We start from the raw sequence: 20905 nt of genomic DNA on the forward strand, positions 1-20905 counted from the left end.
GGCTGAATTGTTCAAATTGACAGTTAACACCCACCAGTTTAATTTCACTAACATTTGGGTTACATTGTCTAATAAAATGTCAATGGCTTCTGCATCAGCATTGTGCAACAGTATGTACGGCTGAGCACAATATTTATTTCATTTTTATTTCTGTTTTGTCATGGTGCAAAATTCACTGGGTCTACATTTGCTCTTTTTTTTCCTTTAAGGAAGCTACAGTGTTTATCAGATGCTTATGAGACTGGAACAGAGCACAACCAACCAACCATTAAAAGTTTTACATAACAACCTAATCCTTGTTTTACTTAACCTAACCTACAGCACTGGTTATTAATCAGGCATCTGAGCTGTAACCCTGGTTGTAATCACTTAACACCATGGATACTTTGATAGGAAGGTGATGCTAAGTCCGTGGTCAGATGGACCAGCTATGATCTGATTGAATGGCAGAGCAGGCTCAAAGGGTTAGATGGACTATTCCTGATCCTTCCTTCTTATGCTTCCTCTTGCTGAATTGAATTGAACTGAATTGACTTCATTTCTTACATCCCTCACATACGTGAGGAGTAAAAATCCTTACGTCTCCGTCTAAATGTGCCATATGCAATCATATAATAATTTATAATGCATAGAACAGTCAATGTAACATAGAAATACACTCAAGTCAGTGTGAGTTCATCAGTCTGATGGCCTGATGGAAGAAGCTGTCCTGAAGCCTGTTGGTCCTGGCTTTTATGCTGCAGTACAGTTTCCCGGATGGTAGCAGCTGGAATAGATTGTGGTTGGGGTGACTCGGGTCACCAGTGATCCTTATGGCCCTTTTCACACACCTGTCTTTGTAAATGTCCTGAGTCATAGGATGTTCACAACTACAGATGCGCTGGGCTGTCCGCACCACACTGCAGAATTAAGGGAGGTACAGTTCCCATACCAGGCAGTGATGCAGCCAGACAGGATGCTCTCAATTGTGCCCCTGTAGAAAGTTCTTAGGATTTGGGGACCCATATCAAACTTCCTCAACCGTCTGAGGTGTAAGAGCACTGTTGTGCCTTATTCACCACACAGCTGGTGTGTACAGACAGCGTGAGGTCCTCGGTGATCAGGATGCCGAGGAACATTCACCCTCTCAACTGTTCACCCTCTCAACCCCAGATCCATTGATGTCAATAGGGGTTAGCCTGTCTCCATTCCTCCTGTAGTCCACAACCAGCTCCTTTGTTTTTGTGACATCGAGGGAGAGGTTGTTTTCTTGACACCACTGTGTCAGAGAGATGACTTCTTCCCTGTAGACCACTTCGTATTGTTTGAGATTAGGCCAATCAATGTAGTGTTGTCAGTAAATTTAATTAGCAGATTGGAGCTGTGTTGGCAACACAGTCATGGGTATACAGGGAGTAAAGGAAGGGACAGTACACAGCCCTGAGGGGCTCCTGTGTTGAGAGTCAGAGGGTGGAGGTGAGAGAGCCCACTCTTATCACCCACCAGTGATCTGACAGGAAGTTCACGATCTAGCTGCACTAGGCAGGGTCAAGACCAAGGTCTCTGAGCTTTCGCGATATTGGTGGCACCACTACGTTTGGCTTTGAAGTCTGTGATGATATGTGACCCTCGCCACAAGTCACGTGTTCTGTTCGTTGTGAATCTTAACTCAATCTTGACCCTGTATTGAGTTTTGCAGCCTTGATAGCTTTGCGCAGATCATAGCTGCTGTTCTTGAGCTGCAGCTGATTGCCGGCAATGTAAGCTCAATGTCGTGCGGTAAGTGCTGCTTGCACGGAACTATTGATCCAGGGTTTCTGGTTCGGGAAGACCCTGGCCGACTTCTGGGGGAAAACATCGTCGATCACTTCCGGATGAAGCACATGACTCAATCCGTGAACTCGGAGATATCCTCATCAGTCGAAGTCATCGAAGCAGTCCTGCAGCATGGCGGCTGATTGGTGGGACCAACAGTGGACAGTTTTAACTATGGCCGCCTCTTGTTTTAGCTTCTGCCTGTACATCGGCAAAAGCAGAATCGAAGAGTGGTCTGATTTTCCAAAAGCTGGGTGAAGGAGAGTTATGCCAGGTCACAGATGGAATAATTTGCTGAAATATCATGAAAAGCCCTTTCCCACCTAGATCATCCTGTTGGATGTTTCTTCACTCTCTTAGTTTCTTATATTTACACATTGCTGAACTAATATAACCAATGTAACACTTAATATTTTGCTTCCTGATAGTTTACCAGAAATTTTGAATATTTAAATTTTAGCTCACTGTCACTCTGGGAGTTCAAGGTTGTTGAATGCTAAAGAGTAAACAAATTCCTACTCTGGTTCTGAAATAAAAATTTTCCATCTTTCATACAAACATTATAAATGTAGGATACACTTAAATCCAATATTATATTAATAATTTCTAAATTGATTTTTATATTTATGTAATTTGCTATATCATTTGATCTCTTTCTGAATCATTAGTATTATCTGCTCCGATTAGTAACCAGAAAGAAGCAGCAACAATTGAGAACAACTGTGTTGGTGGCAGTGGATATAGAACTCACAGCAATATTTCATGTGTTTTGTTAGATTATTAATGGTATGTATTAATTGTCTATTATCTATCTGAGATCAGGTGCTTCAGGAAAATTGTGCACAAAACCTGAAACAAGCAAAAACGAGCAAAAATTAATGAACATGTATACCAACACACCCATAAACAATCCAAAGCTCACTGTGTCCAACCAAGTGCATGAATGCATTCACAAAATAAGAAAATTGGCACACAAATTCCCACAAACAGTAGCAGTAATCAGATGAACTGGTTTTGTGATGTTAAACAAGTATAAATGTCGGACAAGGTGCTTGGCGTTAACTCCTTCTTCTTGGCACAGAAGAGGACAAACCAAGAACAATGTTGTGCCAAACCAGTTAAACCAGCAATCAAATGGCTAACTAAATTAATCTCTTCTGCCTTCACATTGTCCATATCCCCTTACTTTCCTCACATGCATGTATCCATCCAAACGTCTTGTAAAAGTCCCTAATATAACTACATCTACCATGACCCCAGGCTGCGCATTCCAGATATCCCCCACTCTGTAAAAAAAATTGCCCCTCACAGCTCCTTCAAAATTACCCTCTCACCATAAGTGCATGCCCCCTGGTATTGCACATTTCAAACCTGGGGAAATATTTTGTCTGAGTACTCTATTTATGCCTCTCATAATAAATCTCTATAAATCTCTATCAGATCTACCCTCAGCCTCTGCCACTCCAGGGAAGTTTGTCCAACCTCTTGTATAGCACATGCCTTCTAATCCAGGCAGCATCCTGGTAAACCTCTTCTGCGCCCTCTACAAAGCCTCAGCATCCTTCCTATTATTGGATGACCACAGCCTGTGCAATACTCTAGATGCAGCCTAACTAGTTTTATAAATGTGCAACAATACTTCCTGACTTTTGAACTCAATGCCTCAACTAATAACGGCAAGCATGCCATACACCTTTATAACCACCCTATCAACCTGTGCAGCCACTTTTAGGGAGCTATGAACTTGGACCCCAAGCTCCTTTTGGTCATTAAGGGTCTTGCCTTTAAAGTGTACTCTCTCTTTACATTTGACCTACCAAGGTACAATACTTTACAGATGGCCAGGATAGACTCCATTTTTTATTTCTCCGCCCATATCCTCATCTGATCTATATTCTGCTGTATTCTTTGCAGTCACCTACACAATCCACAACACCACCAATCTTTGTATCATGCGCAAACTTACATTTACATGCATTTACATTTTCATCCAGGCATTTATAAACATCACAATTAGCAAAAGCCCCTGCAGAACACCACTAATCACAGACCTCTAGCTAGAATACTGCATATCCTTTCAACAACCACTCTCTGCCTTCTTGGGCAAGCTGGATCTGAAACCAAACAGTCAATTCACCATTGATTCCATTCATTTTAATCTTCTGGATTATGATAGGCCTTGCTTAACACCTTACAAAAATCCATGTAGACAACATCCACTATTCTATCTTCATCAATCACTCTCGTCACCTCCTCAAAAACCTCAATCAAGCTAGTAAGACATGACTTGCCCCATACAAAGCCATGCTAGCTTTCCCTAATTATGTCATGGTTTTCCAAATGCTCACAAATCCTATCCCTAAGAATTTTCTCCAGTAGCTTCCCTACCACTGATGTGAGACTCACTGCTCAAGAGCTTTCAAGATTATTCTTGGTTCACTTCTTTGAACAATGGAACAACATTAGCTATATGCCATTCCTTTGGGACCTAGCCTGTGGCTAGAGAAGACACAAAGATATTAGTCAAGGGCCCAGCAATCTTTTCATTTGCCTCTCTCAATAACCTGTATATCCCATCAGGCCCTGTGGACTGATACACCTTGATGCTCTTTAAGAGACCCAATACTTTTACTTTGAAATGCCTAGTGTATCAATACTCATGGCTCTGATCTCCCCCTCCTTCACATCATACTGAATACTAAATACTGATGTAAAGTACTTATTAAGAACCTCAGCTACATCCCCTGCATCCAAAAAAAATGTTATGCCCTTTATCCTTGAGTGGTTCTACCCTCTCCCCCCCCAGTTAACTTCATACCCCTGATAGATGTATACAATGCCTTGGGATTTGCTTTAACCCTTCTTGCCAAGGACTTTCATTGGCCCCTCCTGCTTTCCTAATTCCCTTCTTGAGTTCTTTTCTGGCTTGTTTATTATCCTCAAGGGCTCTGTTTAATTCTAGCTTCCAAAACTTTCCATATTTAGCTAAATTCATCATCTCTCTCAAAATCCAAAGTTCTCTTGTTTTGTCATCCTTGTCCTTGCTTCTGACTGGAACAGTTGCTGACTTACGCCGCTGGCTATTAGGGCAGCAATGAAAGTCCTTCTTCTCGGTCTATCCTTGGCCATCTTCTCTATTGTGCAACAGGTGTGGTTCAGGGTCCATATTTCTGCCTCCGCCGTACGGCGCCAAGTTGGCTTTGGTGTTCCTCATTTCCTGCACCCTTCAGGGGTCCAGTGAGGTGCTGCCTTGATGATGGAGTTGGCCTCTTCTCATCACATGTCCAATTCATCTCTGTTCTCTCCTGATGATTGTACCCATATCCTCTTGGTGACACTGAAGGAGTAGATTGTGATTGGAGATCTTTCTTGACCAGAAAATACGAAGGATCTTTTGGAGGCTCATGGTGTGGAATGACGACAGCTTGGCAAGGCCATTCTCTGTCATATGCCAGCAATCTGACACGTACAAGAGTGTGGACTAAACACAGCTCTGGTACAGCTTTATCTTGATGTGAATGATGTGCTTGGTTGATTCCTGTATGTTGCACATTGATCTGAAGAATTTTCTAGCTTTGCTGAGTCTACACTGGATGTCATCTTTGGTCTCACCATCCTGCCGAATGATGCTGCCCAAACAGATGAATCTGCTGATGCTGGATAAATTGATGCCATATTCCTTGATGGCAGGAGACTCTGCATTGAGGGTCAAGGTCTCAGTCTTTCTCTAGCTGACTCTGAGCCCATCTTGTCCACCAAAGGTACACAGGCACTGAGTTTTCTCCTGCATGTGCTGGTATGTATGTGATAGTAGTGCAAGGTCATCCACAAAGTCAAGGTCTCCTAAAGTAGAGAAAAGAGTCCACCTAATCTCTCTTGGCTTATGTTAACTTAGTCAATCACAAGGTTAAATAATATCACTGATATCACACTGCCTTGCCTGACTCAAAGCTCAAATTGCAGTCCCCAACTGTGCAGGTGAAGTTAGCATAGAAAATTTGAATAAGCTGGACAATTTTGGAAGGAATTCTGTACGACCTGAGAAGTCGCCACAGGGTGTCCCTGTGAATGCTATCAAAAGCCTTTTCAAAGTCCATAAAATTCACATGCAGCACTCTGCCATTCTGTGCACTGTTCTACAGTTACACCACGTGAAGATCTGGTCAACACAGCCTCCGTTTCTCCTGAAGCCAACTTGCTCCTTCCTCAAATACATATTGACAGTATCTGTAATCCATTGGACAATGACTTTGGTGAGAATCTTGCTGGGTACTGACAAAAGTGTGATCTCACCCAAGATGTTGCAATCGCTTGGCGCTCCTTCCTTCAGAATTCAAGCAGCAACTCCCTTTGTCCAGTTCTTGGGTACTTGTCCCTGTTCTCAGATTAAAGTAAACAATGGTTGCAGGATGGCTGCTACAACTTTTGGTTTAGCTTTTAAGAGTTTGGCATTCAAATTGTCATGTCTTGGAGCTTTGCTGTTCTTCAATGATTTAACCGCAGCAAAAATCTCTTCTTTCTTGGGTAGATCTGTATTTATGTCAAGATCCTCTGCTGCCTGTTATTTGTCAGTTTCTTCATTTGGTGGCGATCTATTCAGTAATTTTCTGAAATACTCCATCCATCATGCTTCTTGCTCTTTCTCAGTTGTCAAAAGCAAACTGTTCTTAGCTCTCATGGGACCACTGGATCTGGTTGGAACTTTCTACATACCAATTTTCAAATCTTGTATATACAGTATTTCTCTGATCTTGATTGGGTGCTTTGGCCTCCTCTACAAAATCTTCCATGTAGACTCCCTTATCCTTTCTTACAAGTTTTTTCACTTTGTTAGCTTCAGTTTATGCTTTTGGAGTTTCTCCTTAATTCGTGTTGACTTTGCATCTAACACTTTCTTATTCCTTTTCTACCTTTCTTCTAAGGCTGTCCATGTTTCTTGTTGTATTCATTCTTTGATCCTCTTTCCAGCTCTGTATTTTAGACAAGCTTCACTGCTCTCCTTGAAGACTGAGGCAATCCATTTCCACATTGTGTCATCCTGCCTACTGACACATCCATGTCAAGGTCTTGCAACACCTGGAATCTGTTCTTAAGCTGAATGGTGAAGGCAGATCTCACACTGGTGTCCTTGAACTTTACATCAGAATGTTTTTGTACATGTGTTCTGGTCCCAGTGCTTCTCAGCTCAAGTTTCATCACAGCTATAACAAGGTGGTGATCCCTTCCTAAATCTGCTCCTCTCTTAGTCTTTATATCCTGCAAGGATCATCTCCAAATACCATTGATCATTAAATGGTCAATCTGGTTCTTGTCATGTCCATTGGGTAGCGCCATGTCAGTTACTGGATTTCATGCTATGGAAAGGAATGCTAACATTGCATTTGCCTTCCTCGCCACAGGTTCAACCTGAAAATTAACCTTTAAGGAATCCTGCACTAGGACTCCCAAGTCCCTTTGCACCTCAGATTTTTGAAATTTCTCTCCATTTAGAAAAGAGTCTACCCCTTTATTTCTTCCACCAAAGTGCATGACCTTATGTTTCCCAACACTATATTACATCTGCCACTTCTTTGCCCATTGTCCTAATGTCCAAGTCCTTCTGTAGCCTCTCTACTTCAACATTACCTGCCCCTCCACCTATCTTTGTATCATCTACAAACTTTGCAACAAAGCCATCAATTCCATCATCCAAGTCATTGACATGAAGGGTAAAAGAAGGGGTCCCAACAGACCCCTGTGGAACACCATTAGTCACTGGAAGCCAAACAGAAAAGGCTCCTTTTGTTCCCACTCTTTGCTTCCTGCCAACCAGTCACTGTTTTATCTATGCTAGTAACTTCCCTATAATTCCATGGGCTCGTAACTTGTTAGGCAGCCTCATGTGTGGCACCTTGTCAAAGGCCTTCTGAAAATCCAAGTACACAACATCAACCAATTCTTCTTTGTCTACCCTGCTTGTTATTTCTTCAAAGAATTCCATCAGATTTGTCAGGCAAGATTTTCCCTTGAGGAAACCATGTGCCTCCAAATGCCCCAAAACCATATCCTTCACAATTCACTCTCAACATCTTCCCAAACACCGAGGTCAGACTAACCAACCTATAATTTGCTTTCTTCTGCCTCTCTCCCTTCTTGAAGACTAGAATGATATTTGCAAGTTTCCAGTCTTCTGGAACCATTCCAGAATCTAGTGAAATTAAAGATGCCTCCACAATCTCCTCAGCCACCTCTTTCAGAACCCTGGGGTATACACCATCTGTTCCAAGTGATGTACTTGCCTTCAGACCTTTCAGTTTCCCGAGAACCTTCTCCCAAGTAATTGCAACTTCGCACACTTCTGACCTCTGGAACATCGACCACCATACTGCTAGTGCCTTCCAGTGAAGACTGATGCAAAATACTTAGTTTGTTCACCATTTCCTTGTGTCCTATTACTACCTCCCCAGTATAGTTTGCCAGCAGTCTGATATCCACTCACTTCTTTTACTTTATGTATCTTTTTAAACTTTTTATTGCATTTTTAAGTAATTACAAAGTATGAAAAAAAATGTATATAACCCTTCCCCCCTAACTACCCTATGTATCTTAAGAAACTTTTGGTATCCTCTTAAATATTATTGACTAGTTTACTTTTGTATTCCATTTTTTTCCTTCTTAGTGGTTTCTTTAGTTGCCTTCATTAAACCTATCTCCTAATTTCCCAATATTTTGCTCTATTATATACCCTCTGTGGCTTTTATCTTGGCTTTGACTTCTTGTTAGTCAGTTGTGCCATCTTGCCTTTCAAATACTTCTTCCTCTTTGAAATCTATACATCCTGTGGCTTCCAAATTACTTTCAGATTCCAGCCTTTTCTTATCTGCCATCATTCCTGCTAGTATTTTTTTTCCCTCTGTAACTCCCTTTACTCCACTGTAATACCAATATATCTGACTTTAGCTTCTCAAATTTCAGGGTGATTACTTACCCCTAAGTGTTTTTTAAACCTTAAGCTCTCCAATCAATTCTGGTTCATTGCACAACACCCAATCCAGAATAGCTGATCCCCTAATAGGCTCAACCACCAGCTGCACTAAAAAGCCATCTCATAGGCCTTCTAGAAATTTCCTCACTTGGGATCCAGCTCCTACCTGATTTTCCCAATTTAACTGCATATTGAAATCCCCAATGTACATCGTAACATTGCCCTTTTGACATGTTTTCTAGCTCCCATTTTGTAGCCGACATCCTTACAACTGAGTTACGTATACAATTTCTAGAAGGGTGTAGTGTTGACACTACCTCAGATTGCAGCTGTTCATGTCCTTTTCTTTTCTGCCATTATCATTAGATGGAGCATAGCTCTGGATCATGTTCACTTGCTTCCCTTTCAGCCTCTCATTGATTGGTTTCTACACCAGCAAGCACTTCTCAATCCTTTCCTTCAAAATGAGTTACACTATGATGCTGACCATTTCCCCCCTGAACTGAACCCCCAAACCTAAGAGGACCATTCAGTGTGACCTCTACCCTTTGACCTGTTTGGCATGGGTGAACCTACCAAGACTCAAACTCCAGCTAACATAGTTCTCAAGGTCATGGGGGGAGGGGAGAGAAGAGAGAAGGGGTCCCTGTTCCCTATTAACTGTTCCTAGTTTCTGCCTAATGCTCTCATAATTTGCCCTGCTTCAGTTTAAAGCTTTCTGGCAAGATCCATACTTAGACCCATCTATTATAGCCATCTTAGTAGAATTTAAGGAGTTGTGGTCACTGTTCCCAAACTGCTCACCCACTGAAAGTTCAGTCACCTGGCCGGGCTAATTGCCAAAAACCAGATCCAGTACAGCTTTTTTTGTTGGACTATATATTGGTTTAAGAATCCCTCTAGGATGCACAAGTTCTGTTCAGTCCATTTGCACAAGATCCCAGTTTATACGAGGGAAGTCCCCCATGACACCAATGTTTTTTATCCCTTTCCTTAATCTGTCTGCATATCTTTTGTCAATGTCCCAGTGACTTTTGGGGGGGGGGGGGGGGGCTGTAATACCTTTCCCATTTTTGAATTCTAGTTGAAGTTCAATTCAACCATACATACAGTATGTATACTGCCAAATGGATGAACATTCCTCTGGATGAGGTGCACAACACAGTATTAACTCATACATAATGTAATATTACCAAAAGGTAACAGATAATATAGTGCATTTATGACAAGTTAAAAAGTAGACCGCATACACTGCTAGGGCTTCATACATGATGAGACCTTGGTGGAGTTTAGTCTTAGAGAAGAAGCCATTTCCCATCCTAACAGTTCTTGTCACAATGCTACAGTACCCCCTGCCTGATGGTGATGAGGGGAAAATCAAGGATGTTAAAGAGATTGTTGGCTGGATGGGAGGGATCATTGACCCTTAATTTGAAATCATCACCAAATGTCAGTGAAAAGGTAACCAGCTGAATCTATTGCTTTGCTTTCTTTGCTGTATTTTCCATTTAATTAAACCGAGTACAATATGGTTCATTTATAAAATTTCAAAATTAGACTTCATTTAAATTCCTGTTATCAAATGTGTATACAGTTGCCACACCAAGCCCTGAGAGCAACATCAGTGGGCCTGGTCTCAGTTGTAACCTAGTGTGCTCACATGGTACTTGTACATCCATAAACTACAGGAACCCTGGGATTGTGGTATTTGGAGTAGGTGGTTTCAGCATCAACTGGATGGACCAAAGGGCCCATTTCTGTGCAGTACTTTTCTATGACTAAGTCGCAGATCAGGAAATGGGCTTTTATTCTCCCACAATTACATAAATGTAGGTGTTCTAGCCCTTTGTTCCTGCACCCAATAATGATTAAAAATTTTCATCTTAATTCACAAGAAGCCAGTTGGAAAATACTAGAAAGCAGCCAGCAGTAACAGAGCCCCACTTGTGACTGGCCCAGCAAGGTGGAAAAGTGCTAATGAACACACAAAATTAATACAAAATGAGAGACAGACATTTATTCAAGTTTATAACAATTATGCCATGAACTCATATGGAATAGGCTCCAGCAGCTGTGGCACGTTGGACTTTGTTCGCACAAAGTGTGCCTTCCTGGGCTCAGCAGGCTGAAAAGTAGAAAAATACCATTGGTTTCCTGGAATTAATTTTATATTGACAAGAGTTTAGAATCTAATCCAAACTGAAATCATCACATTACCCATAACAAAATTAATATTCCAGGTCAAACTGGATTGCTTCATGAACATTTTCTACATTCATACCGTTATTATATTCATGCAACTCAAAAAAGTTACCCAACCCAGTTCCTACCCACCAAAAAAATCATGGTATACAAGGTTTGAACGTAATCAGGTGTTTCAGGATCAACTTAAACATAAAGCTGGTGTGTCACTGGACATGGAGAACGCACTTGCATTTTGTCAAAGTAAAATAAGTGATGACCAAAACAAAATCTAATGTCTATTGTCAAAGGTCTAATGAAAATAAATTCCTATCCATCACCCCTTTCAAAGTAAAACATTTTAGTTTTACACGTTAGTTTAACCTTGCTAGATTGACAGCGCTGTTGGAAATATTGGTTCCAGTGACAATTTATTCCCTGAAATAGCAGTGTTATCAATAAAGTGGCCACTTTATTAAGTACATGTTCCTATATCCTCCTCTGACTGCTCTCATTATTTTTGCCCACAGAACTGTTCAGTGGATTTTTAGTTTCCTGCACCACTCTGCAAACTCAGGAAATGTTCTTTCAAAACCACCCCTCTGGGCACCAGAATTCATTCCACGGTCAGTCACTTAGATCACATTTCTTTCCCGTTTTGATGTTTGATCTGAACAACTGAATCTTTCGACCTTGTCCGCGTTTAAGCTGCTGCCACATGATTGGCTAATATTTGCATTAACAAGCAGATGCACAAGTGCACTTAATAAAGTGGCCAGAGTGTAAACATAAATAATTCCAACCATTCAAATATTGATATCCCACTTGTGCTTTAAACGGTTACCTAAAATTTAATTTGCACAGGTGTCTTACCTTGCGCTTCAGATCAACCCAAGTCCCCTTTTCCTTTGCCTCTATCTTTGCCTGTTCATTTGCTTTCACACGAAGCAGAAAACTGTCTCTGCTTTTTGAATGTTTAATGTGCTCCACACGCACATTAATTCTTTTGGCAAGGATCTTGCCCCTAGGATACAAATCAAAGTAATGAAACAGAATGCTACAACCAAAACAATTTAAAAATGTGTACAATGTTATGATTCAGCATATTATATACAAGATGCTCTTTAAAGATAAAAGCAACTGCTGGAAGAACAGAACAGTGCATTACAGCAGGGAAATAAATGTAAACATTTCAGGTTGCCACATCAACTGAAAACATTGATAGTTCTTTTCTCTTCTGTAAATGCTGCCCTGATGAATTCTTCCATCAGTTTGTTTTTTTGCTCCACGTTCCATCATCTGCACTCTTATATTTAATTTGTTTAACAGAAAGCTACTCCAAATTTTAACTGGTAGAACACACCTTAATCACACAAGTTGCTTCAACTCTTTAATGTTTTAAGCAATGGCTGTAAACTCAGCCAGTTCTATCATGGGCACAACCCTCCTTGCCAGAGTACACCTTCAAGAGGTGGTGCACACATCATTGAAGACCTCACCACCCAGGACATACCCTCTTCTCCTTACTACTATCAGGGAGGTGGTACAGGAGGCACAAGACCCACACTTTTTAAGAACAGCTTCTACCCCTCCACAAGTTTCTGAACAATCAACAAACCCACAAACACTTCTTCATTATCTGTCTTCATACTATTGTAAATTATAACAATTTTGCCTTGCACTGTACTGCTACAAAACAAATTTCATGACAAACACTAGTGATTGGACTGATTCTGCAGAAACTATGAAAAATGATCGATATAGAACTCAGTTTACAGCTACACAAAACAACTACAGTAGTACTAACTGGGCTCATGGCGCAGAATCCTTTGCATGTTTTGGATACAACTTAAAATATATCACACGATTCTTCCTGTCAACTCCATAAATGTCCCCTGTGGTAGAAACCAAGTAAAATACAGTATACTTGGGTTTATAAAAGGATACTTTACTCTACCCCACTTGAATGACCAATGAAGACACATGTCTTATTGGTAAAGTGAAGGGGGCAACATGAAAGTTTACAATAATGCCACAAAATTTAAACTTTGCAGCAGATATAAATGTAGTTCATCTGTTGAACTCTTCTAGATGCATCACTCACTCCCTTGCTGTCGGCATCTTGTTTCTCACACTTCTCTCCCCACACCCCATCTTCTCCCATGGCTTCCTGGGTACACAATATGGATGACAACAGAGACCATACGAGCCCTCTCCACCAATCTTGTCAAAGAACTTAACTGGGCACCCAATTGTTCAGATTCTGATGGAATAGCATTTGTCTCATTAATTCAGAATGAAATCCTGGGGCGCAGGTTGCAAACTGGTTGAGCAGCTAAAGCCCAGGTGTGTGCCAAGTATGCAGCCAGAACTAGGGTAGGGATTCAGAGCACCAGGGCCAGGATCATGGGTAGATCTGTAAGTTACAAGGCAGAGCTAAGAATTTCTATTCCCAAAGCTGAACCAGAAAATTTAAAAAAAGCACATTTGGGTATTAATAGGAATAATACCCAATCCAAAAAATAATCCACAGTAAAACCAAGAATGCTGAACTATGCAAGTTTACTTACTTCCCACGCAACAGTCCACTATTTCCCCAGTCTTTCAGCCATTTAAAAGAAAGACAGCGCCAACTTTTACACTTAGCTGCATCTCAGCCAATCACAATGCCACGATGGACTCGAACCAGTTGCAGTTCTTCCTAGATACTAAGAAAGCCAATCTACTGCCTATAAATTTCAGTGTGACTTCAATATAACTATCACACTACCTTTTACTGAAAAAGATTGTTTTCTATCTTGTTTATCCCAAATATCGATCCAAATTAATTTCCACATTTATCATAAAGACTAATATACACATTTAACTGGTTCTGCACCCATTGAAGCCTACTTATGGCTGGAAACCTCACCAAGATTCCCCTTTCCAGACTGAATAACACTCTTGTTACAGTTCACTCTCAATTATTATACTGTTATCACTCTGCATCATCCACTCATCCTTCACTAATTATTTCAACACTAGCCTTGTTTCCCTCCCAGCTTTTAAATCTCTTCATGGTCCCAATCTACTCTAATTCCAACACTTCCATCCACATGCCTAAAAGGGATATACGAACACATCAAATCAGAGCAACTGGTTCCTCCATCCAATGTGGTCCTTTAAGGAACAGCCACCCAATTCAGCAAACTTTCGCTTAGACTTACAAGTAACTCATGACTTAATGTCAAATCTCTGATCAAACTTCTGCAATTTTGGAATGTTTTCCAACATTGAAATAAAAACACTGAATTGTTAATACTCACTTGACTTGCTTGTTAATAATAATGCCCACAGCGTGTTGTGTAACATTATAAACTCTTCCGGTCTTCCCGTGATAACATTTGTGAGGCATGCCCTTCTGAACAGTGCCTGTGCCCTAAAACAGCAAGGTAGTTTATTGTTATTTCTGAAGATCTATTAAGCAAAATTCAATAATGTTCATACAGAAGAAAGCTTATATAAATACAAAGCTCAAATCTTTTCATCTGCCTTTCTGTATCAAATAGGAATAAAAAGATGCTTCTCCATTGTACATATGAACTAATTTATAACTATGATGTAGAATTGGCTTGTAAACAGAATAAAGAGGAGGCAAGGAAGAATAAGGAAAGGATTCCAGTTTTCGAGATCTGGTTACCAAGGGGGAGGGGGGGGGTGGGGGAGGAGAACATCACTAACAGCAAGATTCAAGAATGCAGCAATGCAGCAGCGCTCAGCATTGGAGGAACCCCAGAGCTTTCAGCTCCAAAACTCACAGGATTGGTGGTTAGAATCAAACTTGCAATAAAAAGCAAATAGCAGCTGCAAATTGAGCAATCCTGCTTAGTAACCCTCAACATTTATTTTGTGCAATTAGCCACATAGCCAATATATACATCACAAACCAAGTAGTATTATTCATCTCACATTGGAGATTTTCCACATCTCTGGAGACTGGGCTTATCACTGCCATTTGCAGTATTTATTAAATTTTAGAAATAGAGACAATTAAAAAGTTCAAATGTGAACATTTCTAAAAAGGCACAATATAAATGGAATTTTCAGGCTAAATCTAAGATATAAAACACAAAATTATTTGAAGATCATTAATGAGTAAACTCAAACCTCAGAGCAGCATCTGATACTTATTAAACTCACTGGCCTCAGAACAATGAACATCCCATTAAGTACATTAATATTTCTTCAAAAATATTTTAAATGCCCAGTTTTCAGGGGTAACTCCCAATTAAAACTGTAGAATTTCTGCAGTGAACTAGCTTATTTTACCAGACCCTACCAAGATTCTATTTAACAATAAAGACAATAAATACCTTGATGTCAACAATATCTCCCTTCTTGTATATACTGAAATAGGTAGACAGGGGAACAGGTCCTAAAAGACATAATTTACAACAAATTAAATACACATGTAAGTTACAATAAACAATTCAATACAACCAAATAAAGGTTTCATTTCACCACATAAACAGAATTTCCTAGGTGTCTCCAAACAGCTCATGTAGGATATATTGCTGTAGGCAGTTCAATGGTGCAGTTAGTGCCACTGTCTTGCAGCACAAGATGCTAAATCCCAATTTCATCTACATCAAATTGCATGTTTGCCCTGCAACGCTGGGTTTCTTGCAGGTGTCCAGTCTCCTCCCAGACCCCAAAAGGCATGCAGGTTGATGAGTTAATTGGCCCTCATGGATCACCTCAGGGTATGCAGTACAAGTGGTAAAATACAAGGAGAGGTGATGGAAAACAGAATAGAATAGCATTAATGGTTGATCGTCAGTGTGGATTCTTGTGGGGCAAACAGCTTATTTTTGTCCTGTAACTCACTCCAAGGCAAGATGATTAATGCAGCTTCCAATTATCAGAACATGTCTGAGAACAGTACACATTTGGCAGTGTTACTCAATCGCACTCCAACACAAGTCAGACATGCATAATCAGAATGAGCAAAGAGAGATACATTTCAAGCAAGAACTGAAGAAAAATCAATTTAAGCCACACACACAAAATGCTGGTGGAACACAACAGGCCAGGCAGCATCTATAGGGAGAAGCACTGTCGATGTTTCGGGCCGAGACCCTTCGTCAGGACTAACTGAAAGAAAAGATAGTAAGAGATTTGAAAGTAGGAGGGGGAGGGAAAAATGCAAAATGATGCAGACCGGTGGGGGTGGGGTGAAGCTGAGAGCTGGAAAGGTGATTGGCAAAAGGGATACAGAGCTGGAGAAGGGAAAGGATCATGGGACAGGAGGCCTAGGGAAAAAGAAAGGGGGAGATGGAGAACACACAGTGATGGGCAGTGAGAAAACAAAAGAGGGGGAGAAAACTAAATATATCACAGATGGGGTAAGAAGGGGAGGAGGGGCATTAACGGAAGTTAGAGAAATCAATGTTCATGCCATCAAGTTGGAGGCTACTCAGCCGGTATACAAGGTGCTGTTCCTCCAACCTGAGTGTGTCTTCTTCTCTGGCAGACAGAGCATAGGTGTTCAGCGAAACGGTCTCCCAGTCTGCGTCAGGTCTCACCAATATATAAAAGGCCACACCGGGAGCACCGGACAGTATACACCAGCGGACTCACAGGTGAAGTGTCGCCTTACCTGGAAGGACTGTCTGGGGCCCTGAATGGTGGTGAGTGAGGAAGTGTAAGGGCAGGTGTAGCACCTATTCCACTTACAAGGATAAGTGCCAGGAGGGAGATTGGTGGGAAGGGATGGGGGGGACGAATGAACAAGGGAGTCGCATAGGGAGTGATCCCTGCCGAAAGCAGAAAGAGGAGGAGGGTAAGATGTGCTTGGTAGTGGGATCCCGTTGGAGGTGACAGAAGTTACGGAGAATTATACGTTGGACCCAGAGGCTGGTGGGGACAAGGGAAACACTATCCTGATTGAGATGGCGGGCGGATGGGGTGAGGGCAGATGTGCAGGAAATGGGAGAGATGTGTTTGAGAGCAGTTGATGGTGGAAGAAGGGAAGCCCCTTTGTTTAAAAAGGAAGACATCTCCTTTGTTCCGGAATGAAAAGCTTCATCCTGAGAGCAGATGCAGCAGAGACAGAGGAATTGAGAGAAGGGGATAGCATTTTTGCAAGAGACAGGGTGGGAAGAGGTATAGTCCAGGTAGCTGTGAGAGTCAGTAGGCTCATAGTAGATATCAATAGATAGCCGTCTCCAGAGATGGAGACAGAAAGATCAAGGAAGGGGAGGGATGTGTCGGAAATGGACCAGGTAAAATTTAGGGCAGGGTAAGTTGGAGGCAAAGTTAATGAAGTCAACGAGGTCAGCATGCGTGCAGGAGGCAGCACCAATGCAGTCATCAATACAGCGAAGGAAAGGACGGGGGCGGATACCCGTATAGGCTTGGAACATGGATTGTTCCACAAAGCCAACAAGAAGGCAGGCATAACTGGGACCCATTTGGCTGCCCATGGTTACACCTTTGGTTTGAAGGAAGTAGGAGGAGTCAAAGGAGAAATTATTGAGAGTAAGAGCTAATTCTGCTAGATGGAGGAGAGTGGTGGTAGAGGGGAATTGGTTAGGTCTGGAATCCAAAAATAAGCGAACAGCTTTGAGACCTTCCTGGTGGGGGATGGAGGTATATATATAGGGACTGGACATCCGTGGTGAAAATAAGGTGGTGGGGGCCAGGGAACTTAAAATCATTGAAAAAATACAAAGAGTGAGAAGTGTCACGAACATAGGTGGGAAGGGATTGAATGGGGGGGGGGGGAATAGGAGGAGAGAGGATAAAGCAGTATCCAGGTATGCAGAAATGTGTTCAGTGGGGCAGGAGCAAGCTGAGACAATGGGTCTACCTGGACAGGCAGGTTCGTGGATCTTGGGTAGGAGGTAGAAACAGGAAGTGCGGGGGTGTGAGTTGGTGGCAGTGGATGGGAGATCTCCAGAGCTGATAAAAGTTGGTGATGGTATAGGAGACAGTGGCCTGCTGCTCCTTAGTGGGGTCATGATCAAGGGGTAAATAAGAGGAGGTATCAGAGTTGTCGCTGTGCCTCAGCCAGGTAGGTCAGTATGCCAGACTACAACAGCTCCCCCCTATCAGCGAGTTTGATAGGGAGGTTGGGATTTATATCAATTTAATGTAGGTAAGTAATGTTTCATATGTAGGCTGATGGGGGAGTGAAATTCCTACAAACCATTTTGCATTTCAATTTTCTGGACTGCCAGTTGAAAAGAAACTTTTTTAAAACCTTAAATCACACCAATTCCATGACAGAAAATTTCATTCTGCATCTCAGTATTTGCATAGCAATTTGTGAATTCTGTAACAGCAAATTCCCATTACTAAATGATTAATACAGGTTGCCTACACAGGACACCAATTCAACTGCATCTTGAGTACTCCAAACAGTATTGGTCTACAATTGCACTGGAAGCAGTTCAAAAGTGGTTTACTAAACTAGTACCAGAAACGACCACTTGACTCACATGGAAAAGCTGAATGTGGTATGTTCACATTTATTAAAGAGTTCAGATAAGTGAGGTGGTATTTTACTGAAAAAAAAGTCCCTGAGAGTGGACATGGAGAGAATGCTTCCTTTAGTGCAATAATCTACAAATGGGATCATTATTTAAGAAAAATTGACTGCCTATTTAAAAAACAATGCTAGGCAACATTTTTTCATAACAGCTGTCTTGGGAACACTTCTTCACACACCTGTGGATACAGAGTTTTTGAAGAGTAAGCCGCAGGCAAACATACTTAAGGGGGTGAAAGTCTAGCACAAGTAGTATCAAACAAAATCTTCAAAAAAGGTGCAGCAGACACAAGGGCTTACTCTTAAATTCTGTGCACGCGAAGCATCTAATTTTCTATGAAATACTGAAGTGAATAAGATTTTATTAGTCAATTTCCAGAATATTCATTACCTTTAAACATTCCACCAGGTCGATTTTAAATCAAAACTAACCAACAACTCTAAAATACCGAATGTTCTAGTTGCTCTCAGTACCGGTGAAATAATTAATTCAGCTTGCCCTACAGGGCAATCAAAAGAGGTTAATCATCATCGAGCACTAGCTTTTTTTCTGAATCCATATAATGACATCGTCTACCAAATATAAAATTTTAAAAGGGTAACGAATCAGCCATTATTTCATTGGTCTGGAATAAAGAAATCTTCAAATGAGTGAAGGAACACCATGTGGTGTACTTCCGATAAATCTTGCTGTTCCACAATAGTGATTTCAATTTACAATTGATATGTCAGTCTCTATTTGTCGTTGTACAGCACAAAATCAGAACTTCTGCCACGCCAGTTTTCCAACAAAGCGCTTGATACAAGGATCAGTGGTTATTTTAAAGAAAACAAAGTTCTCACCATGTTTGCGGAAAGGCCTTGCGAACATGTACCGCGTTCCGCGCCTTTTACCCTTGGTGTTAGTCATCTTGAATGTTCACTGAAAATGAATGAGCGAGATTTAATTCATTGAAACCCCTCGAGAGGTACTGATTAAAAATACGTTTTACACTGAATGGTTTCATCGAGCGAACAAATTAGACGAATCGTGGGAACGTAGTTAACTCTAGTCAAGACTAAACTCAGTACTCCATCCTTACCAGCCCGGGTCCCGATGTTTGGCCCGGACGACAGATTCCCCCATCGCTCCCTCTCCCAAATTAACCCAGAATCGACCATCCCCACCCGCCGCCACATGTCCGGGCCTCTAACCCAGTTCTCCAGAGCAGATACCAGCAACCAGGCCGAACCCCAGATCATCTCGCTATTCCGTCAAATTACAATATTATAAAACTTAATCAAAGCCAAAGCTCCCACTTCTATTGCTATTTTTCGACCACTTTATCCTCCTTCAAAGCTCAGCTCCTCCGGCCACTACCTGCGAGATGGCGCCGCTCCGCGGAAAGGGCGAACGGGGGCCTCATACTCCTTACATGGCAACCGGTGGCTGGCCATTCTCCGCCTGATCAGGAAACCCCATTCGCTGGAAACCCTTTTGGTTTGAAATTTAATATTATGTGTGCAAATGCACATACACATTTGCTCGTATTTCAATACCACATGATTTTTAAAAAACGGAGCGGGATGTGTTTTCAGGATCCAGCTCTTCGTAAGTCACATGATTCGTGGTTGGGGTGGGGTTTGCTTTACTTTAAGATGGCTCACTTGGAGATGGGAATACACAAAGGGTGGGTTGTGTTCAATATAAACTGCTCAGTGTGGATCAAAATGTAACTTTGTGGAAATGAATAATCTCAGAGTCAGTAGAGGTGTTTCCTTAACAAGAGATATCTATGAATATTCTCGTTGTAGAAGATTTATTTAGTATGAGTGGGCTTGACGTTACCATAAAAAACGAATCTGAAGTAATATTTAACTAATCTACATGAAATGTACGAAATTAAATTAAATATGAATATAGGACAGCTTGTTTCAAGTTCATATTGCAATAGTGAGAGTTCAATCATGTGAAGTTTTAATGTGACTCGACATTCAACTATGGGTGAGAGAAAGCCCAACTGAGCTCAATATGCTCTTGCAGCTGCTCACAATGACATATAACAAAAACAACTTACACAGACCCTCTGATGTTGAAAAATATCCCAAGGTTCTCTGATGAAAGTTGAAAACACAAGGAAATCTGCAGATGCTGAAAATTCAAGCAACACACACAAAATGCTGGTGGAACACAGCAGGCTAGGCAGCATCTATAGGGAGAAGCGCTGTTGATGTTCCGGGTCCCGACGAAGGGTCTTGGCCCGAAACGTCGACAGCGCTTCTCCCTATAGATGATGCCTGGCCTGCTGTGTTCCACCAGCATTTTGTGTGTGCTGATGAAAGCTGAGCAAGCTGAAATATTAATTGTTGTTTCTCTCTCCAGAGTTGCTTCCTGCCCTGCTTTGTATTTTCAGCATTTTCTGTTTCATCCCAAGACTCTTAACAGGAATATTATC

General features: G+C 41.4%; 1 protein-coding gene and 1 non-coding gene across 3 annotated transcripts; both read right to left on the minus strand.

The window, feature by feature from the left end:
• Positions 1 to 10760: 10760 nt before the first annotated feature.
• Positions 10761 to 19907, minus strand: rpl21 (ribosomal protein L21). 2 transcript variants are annotated; one of them, XM_059964146.1, is made up of 6 exons: positions 19831 to 19907; positions 19314 to 19392; positions 15292 to 15353; positions 14245 to 14357; positions 11813 to 11963; positions 10761 to 10883 (listed from the first exon to the last, which is right to left on the minus strand). In XM_059964146.1, the coding sequence occupies exons 2-6, from the start codon at positions 19378 to 19380 to the stop codon at positions 10794 to 10796; spliced, it is 483 nt and encodes a 160-aa protein (XP_059820129.1). In that variant the 5' UTR covers positions 19381 to 19392; positions 19831 to 19907; the 3' UTR covers positions 10761 to 10793. The 2 variants fall into 2 exon arrangements, with proteins under 2 accessions (XP_059820129.1, XP_059820130.1); XM_059964147.1 differs by lacking the exon at positions 19831 to 19907 and adding an exon at positions 19770 to 19823.
• On the minus strand, positions 12826 to 12952 carry LOC132392045 (small nucleolar RNA SNORA27). The gene has a single exon (XR_009511423.1). It is a non-coding gene; the product is annotated as a small nucleolar RNA SNORA27 (small nucleolar RNA).
• Positions 19908 to 20905: the final 998 nt, after the last annotated feature.

The sequence above is a fragment of the Hypanus sabinus genome, chromosome 3 (assembly GCF_030144855.1).
Source record: "Hypanus sabinus isolate sHypSab1 chromosome 3, sHypSab1.hap1, whole genome shotgun sequence".
In the NCBI taxonomy this organism is placed as follows: domain Eukaryota; kingdom Metazoa; phylum Chordata; class Chondrichthyes; order Myliobatiformes; family Dasyatidae; genus Hypanus; species Hypanus sabinus.

Coding starts and splice junctions, on each gene's coding strand:
- rpl21 (XM_059964146.1), bottom strand. CDS start 19,380: ATGACTAACACCAAGGGTAAAAGGCGCGGAACGCGGTACATGTTCGCA. Junction 15,354..19,313: donor AAGGCCTTTCCGCAAACATG/GTGAGAACTTTG, acceptor TATGTCTTTTAG/GACCTGTTCCCCTGTCTACC. Junction 10,884..11,812: donor GGGTTGATCTGAAGCGCAAG/GTAAGACACCTG, acceptor TCTACTTTTCAG/CCTGCTGAGCCCAGGAAGGC.